General features: G+C 62.3%; 1 protein-coding gene across 4 annotated transcripts in view; it reads left to right on the forward strand.

The window, feature by feature from the left end:
• PACS1 (phosphofurin acidic cluster sorting protein 1) overlaps window positions 1–5,793 on the forward strand; it is a gene marked incomplete at both ends in the record, with an annotated part of 137,469 nt that extends 131,676 nt beyond the window's left edge. For all 4 annotated transcript variants that reach the window (XM_082845143.1, XM_082845144.1, XM_082845145.1 and 1 more), the window contains 5 exons: window positions 1,347–1,389; window positions 1,641–1,776; window positions 3,980–4,206; window positions 5,401–5,520; window positions 5,678–5,793. In XM_082845143.1, coding sequence (XP_082701269.1) covers window positions 1,347–1,389; window positions 1,641–1,776; window positions 3,980–4,206; window positions 5,401–5,520; window positions 5,678–5,793 — 642 coding nt within the window. The remainder of the gene's footprint in view (window positions 1–1,346; window positions 1,390–1,640; window positions 1,777–3,979; window positions 4,207–5,400; window positions 5,521–5,677) is intronic.
• Between the last annotated feature and the right edge of the window lie 207 nt (window positions 5,794–6,000).

Below are 6,000 nucleotides of genomic sequence, written 5' to 3' on the forward strand. Positions count from 1 at the left end.
GAACTCTGATTTCCATGTGCAAGACGATTGAGTTTCTCTTCCAGACCAGCTGGTATCTTTTCCTACAGTCTCCCTGAGGATCCTCCCAGCTTCTGGGGGAGATGGGGCATGTGCGGGTGAGGGGCGCAGCTCCCACTGTCCCTGTTCTCTGTTCGTCCCAGATCCTGGGCGTCTCGAGAGATCTTGGGAGAGGCCTGATCCTGGGGAGATCCTCCGTAAAGCCTCCTGTCTGCCTGGTCCAGTCAGTCCCCATTAGCCACTGGGGCTGCTCCCACAGCCCCGCCGGAGGCCCGGGGCCATGGCCCGTGGCCGAGGCTGGCAGTCTGACCCACATCTCTGTGGAGCTGTGGGGTCTTCATGGAGCTGGGGGTCACTGCCTACTCCAGCCTCGCAGCAAGACAGAGGGATAGAAAAAATTAAAAATTCAAACAAACAAAGGAGCTGGCAGCCTCGTGCAATGCCAGAGGAGCGAGGGGAGAGGAGTCGTGTCCAGAAGTTCAGAGTATCGATGTGTTACTTCCTGGGAATTAAAATCAGGATGTGTAGAGGATCGGGAACAAATTTCAGTGAAGGGCAGCATTGTGCTCTGATCCGTGTGTGACCCCTGCTCCCTACCGTCCCCGGGGCCCAGCTTCCATGACCTCCCCGCCCTGCTGTGCCTCTGCAGGGTGCTGGGATTCACCTGTCACCTCAGGCCCCAGCCCTGACCTTCATGGTCTGTCTCTAGCTGTGCCCTTTGCTGGCCACTGGAGGGCCCCCTTCTGTCCTTCCCAGAATTCTCTCAGAGGAATCTAAAATTCTCTGGGGAGCTGAAATGGACACCACTGCCTTGCGGGGAGGGAGCGGCGGTACTGGGGACCCCCTCCTCATTGGTGTTCCTCCAGATTCCAGGAAGTCTGGAAAGGAGGGGCCTGCTCCCAGCATGTCAGCGTGTTCCAGCTGTTCGCTGGGCCTGGTGCAGCACACGCGCCCCCCCAAGCCCCCGCCGCACCCCGCTCCTGTCTGCCGAGGCTTTCTCCCGGTCCTCCCCTCTCTCTGACATGAGACGACAGCCTCCTGCCCAAGTGGTCTTAGAAGAAATGAAATCAGGATACAAAAGTGCTTCCCACCCTCCAGGTGGCCTTGCCTGCATCCCCAGAGAAGAGCTGCAGGTCTCCTGTGCCCCTGACTCATTGTTTGCAGCTGGGTTTTTTCACATCTCTTTAACTATCCGGTCTGCTCGGGTCGGCAAAGAGTCTTAAAGCCTACGATCCGACAGTGTGCGGTGGCGGCCGCTGGTTCCAGCTGATCAGAGCGCGTCCAGCTCTGGTAGGAGGATCTAATGCGGCATCTCTTCTCCCTCCCAGGTGGTGAAGGTGGGTCTGGTCGAAGACTCTCCTTCCACTACAGGTGAGCCTGGGGCCCCTTGGCCTCTACAGGGTGAGGGTGGTGCCTTGCCGTCTCCTTCCTATTCAAACAGGCCAGAAGGCGAAGACTCAGGGGGTCCCAGGCCAAGGCAGAGCTCGAGCCTCGGAGCGAGGCAGTGGCCGGGGCGGAGTGGGGAGCAGGCTGCAGCCGAGACGGGGGCGCCTCGACTCCCTGGCACCAGAGGGTCGGGACGGCTTCCCCTGCCCAACTGTGTCTGTCTGTCCCGCTGGCAGGCGATGGTGATGACTCACCCGTGGTCAGCCTTACTGTGCCCTCCACGTCACCGCCCTCCAGCTCAGGCCCGAGCCGAGACGCCATGGCCACCCCTCCTTCCTCCCCGTCCATGAGCAGCGCCCTGGCCGTCGTGGGGTAAGCCTGTCGCCGGTTCCTGTCTTTCCTGCCACGTCCTTCCATCGGGGCAGCAGCCCGACTGATTTCCCTGCTGCCACAGCGTGTAGGACGGTGACACTGAGCTTGGAAGGTGGCGGGGGGAGGGAACGAGAGCAGTGGAGCTAGGTCGCTGGCCAAGCAGGTCATCACACAGCCCTGCAAATGCAGGCTCCCGTCTGTCCTGTCTGCCTCACAGGTATAAGGTCGAGTGAGACAAAGGGCAGAGAGGCCCTTGGCAGCCTGTAAAGTGCTGTGCATGTGTCTCGTTGTAGGACTGCCCAGTGTGGTAGAGGGAGTGTGGGCGTGGGCGTCACACACACCCGGATTTGAGTCACGGTTTGTGTTACGTCCACCGTGTTAGCTTGTGTTAAAGAACAGATCACTCAGTGACACCTGTTAAAGCAAGAGAGACTTTCTCCACGTTGGGAACAGTCGCCGTAGGTGTCGGGCCCACCTCGGTGGGACTTTGCAGTGAGAGAGGGATGGGACTTGACTCCAGACCCTTGAGCAGCTGGGTTTACAGTCCAGGAGCAGCCTGGGGGCAGCGGATGGAAAATCACCAGGAGGAACGTCGGGAGTGAGGAGGGGTGTGATTCCGGCTAAACGGACCTGACAGGAGCCTTGCTGGTGACACTCCTGAGGGAAGGTGGAGGGTGCGGAGCCTGATCAGAGATCCAGGGTGACCAGAAATGTGGGCCGGGGGCTTCTTGCAAGAACTGGATTTTCCAAGGAAGTGCACAGGTGGGCCCGGGAGGAGGTGCAGGAGCCTGACTAAAGTTTGGTCAAGCAAAGAATCTTTGTCACTTGGGCGAGTTACGAAGCCTCATTTCAACTCCGTGAAAGTAAAGGTGAAATAGCCACGTCGCTCTTGCTGTGAGGCGGAAGTGAGAGCGCGCATTAGTGCCCGGCCCGTGGGGGTGCGGCTCCTTCCAGGCACTCAGTCCGTCCATCACTGAAAGGCTGCCGCGGCCAATGACACGGGCAGGACCCTGTTCCAGAGCCCAGGCTCCTGGGCCCCAGCAGCACCAAAGCCACAGAGAGAGTGCTGTGAACAGTCAGGGAGGGGTGGCTATGAGGGGGACGGGAGTTTCTTTAGGATGTCAAATATCCAAAGTCTAGACCAGGCGGGCAGGGAGGCCTCCGGGAGCTGAGCAGAGCGGGGGTGGGCGGGAGGGCAGTCCCACAGCGGGGCTCAGGGAACAGACCTCGAGGTGGGAAAGGGCTGAAAGGAGCCCCTGCTCCCTCTTCCTCCCCGTTCCCTTTCTTCTACCCTTACCTTCCTGGTCTTCTGGTGATGGTCCCCATGGAGCAGAGAAGGTAGGCCCTGGCCAGTGGCTTTTCCAGAACCCCCAGTGGCAGAATACGAAGTGTTCTCAGGGCGGAGCCCAGACCCCAGCCCTCACCCTCCCTTGCCCTGTCTTCCCCCTTCGCTTCCCATCGAGGGTCTGCCGCTGACTTGCCGAAGTGCATGAAAAGGAGGAAATCCCACCACAGGTCACATTGTGACCTCACAGTCCAGGCTTCCTGGGTGCCTGGGGGCCAGCCTTACCCCGACCTCCTTTCCCATCCAGTTTAAGCTGGGTTTTTAATGGAACCACTGAATCCAGGCAGAAAGAAAGACGTCAGATGACTTTTGTAGCCTATTGTGTCTGGCGCCTCCTTTCAAGAAAACATCAGCTCTTTTTCCCCTTGGAGCTAAAATTATCTCTGAGCTAGAAGCGCCAGAGACGGGAGGAAGCCACAGGCCGGCCTCCGCCAGCTGCCCCAGGGCCGCTCCGGAGCCGCCGCGGTGCTCCCTCCTCTGCCCCACTTAATCTCCCCCACGCTTGGCGGGGTTCTGCCCCGGCTCTGCTCGTGAGGGGTGTGCACGTGTGTGTGTGTCCTTGGGTATGTGTGCGCACGTGTGCATGCACACACTTTCTCCCTTCGTTCCCTCGTTCCCGTGTGACTTTTTATTCGGTTCCCTCGTGCGGACTCGGGTCTTCACCCTCTCGTGGCTGTGTCCTCAGATCAGCCTGATTCTCCACTCCCACACCAGCCAGTGCTGTGAGGCTGGAGGGAACCTGGAGCCACTTAGCGGGCGCCTCCCCCGGCCCCTCCCAGAGCCTGGCGGGGCCCTCTCCACCCCGTCTGCCCTGTGGTCAGGAACTGAGCCCGCTCTCCGGCGTCGCCCCTTCTCCAGGAGCCCCAGCAGCCCGTATGGGGACGTGATTGGCCTCCAGGTGGACTACTGGCTGGGCCACCCTGGGGAGCGGAGGAGGGAAGGTGACAAGAGGGACGCCAGCTCCAAGAACACCCTCAAGAGCGTCTTCCGCTCGGTGCAGGTTTCGCGCCTGCCCCACGGTGGGGAGGCCCAGCTTTCCGGCACCATGGCAATGACCGTGGTCACCAAAGAGAAGAACAAGAAAGGTAAGTGACATGTGAGGCCACAGGCCATCAGGGCCACCAGGCCTCCCCGTCTGTCTCGGGGGCTGGGACAGGACGTGCTTCTGGGAGACTGTGGACGAGGACAAAGGCAGCACACGTATCATGTGATCCAGCCTGGGGTCCCGCGGGGGTCCCGCCTCACCTTGTGGGACGAGGCCGTTCCTTCTGTCACAGAGGAGACCTCGCTCCCCAGGGGGTCACTGGTCGCTGCCTGCAGAGCATGGGCACCTGAGGGGCTGAGGCAGTTTGTGCTGCCGTAAAGAAGGGAGGCTTTCTGGCGACCGCCCTCCGGGATGGACGGTGTGACAGGGGAGGACATGTCCCCCTGCCACAGCCCCACGGAGCGGAGCACTTGCACCCAACCCTGGAGGCCACCCAAGCCTTCTGAGCAAAGGGCATGGCTGTTGTTAAGAATCCAGGGGAACGGAGCCCAGCCCAGAGGAGAGGGTGACTTCAGCACCCGCAGTGGCGGGGGAGCGGGTCCCGTGCACTGGGAAAGTGAGGCAAGAACCGCCACGGCCAGGCCACCGTGGGGACGTCACTCGCTGCTGTCGGTCCCCGTCGGGAAGCCACACAGCTGGCTCTGTGCCTGCAGAAGCCGGCAGGGTGACTCTGGGGCGCTCGCAGCCCCCCAGCCGTCAGGAAGGGGCTTCCTTCACTGCCGGGCCCCGCCTTCCTCCTCTGGGCGCATCCAAAGCAGCTGGGCCTTTCCGTTCATGCCTCTCTGGAAGAGCTCCCCCGGAGGGCGGCCAGGGCCGTGCCAGACCCACAGCCACGAGCCGTCTGGGCACCCAGAGACCTGCCTAGGGCGTCCCGGGGCGGAGCTCACGCAAACCCTGCCGCAGGGCCTCCCCGCGCAGGCGCATGAGCTGGTGGGAAGGAGGCACCCGACAGGGCAGTAGAGCCCCTGCCCCACAGGCTGCCGGAACGTTCGAGCTGGAAGGGACTCGGAGACCATCTGGCCCTGGGTCCTCGTTATTCAGTGAACATATCGAGGCCCAGGGAGAGCAGGAGCTCGCAGACCCTGATACGTAGCCCGGAGCCAGGGAGCAGGGGAGGAGAAGTCGGCTATCTGCCGTTCATCTCCCTTCCCTTGGGGGGAGAGGGCAGTGGACGGGGGAGAGTGGTGGCCGCTTTTCAGGGGCTGTGACAAGGCGGTTCCTGCTTGCTTTCCAGTTCCCACCATCTTCCTGAGCAAGAAGCCTCGAGAAAAGGAGGTGGATTCTAAGAGCCAGGTCATCGAAGGCATCAGCCGCCTCATCTGCTCTGCCAAGCAGCAGCAGACGATGCTGAGAGGTGTGGGCGGGGGGGGGGGGGCACAGCAGCAGAGGATGCTGAGAGGTGTGGGCGGGGGAGGGGGGAGGGGGCAGGGGGGCCGCGGCCCTCCCCAGCGACCCTGGGAAGACGGCCTTAGCAGCCCCGGTCACCCCCTCGCCTCCCCTGTCACCCCCAGTGTCTATCGATGGAGTCGAGTGGAGTGACATCAAGTTCTTCCAGCTGGCAGCCCAGTGGCCCACCCACGTCAAGCACTTTCCAGTGGGACTGTTCAGTGGCAGCAAGGCCACCTGAGGGCACCGTCCCCTGGCTACTCTCCCTCCTGGCACTGCCACCAGCCTCACCGCCTGCAGGCAGGGGGAGGCCAGCAGGCCCAGGCCCAGCGTCCCCTTTCCTGGCCCCGGGGCCTGCATCTCCCTGGCCCGGTCCTGAAGGCCACTGCTACCGGGGACGCTGCTCCCCACCCCCACCCCCCGCCATGCTGGGTCCCATCCGTGGGCA

Source organism: Leucopleurus acutus (assembly GCF_964270905.1).
Source record: "Leucopleurus acutus genome assembly, chromosome: 8".
Lineage (NCBI taxonomy): Eukaryota > Metazoa > Chordata > Mammalia > Artiodactyla > Delphinidae > Leucopleurus > Leucopleurus acutus.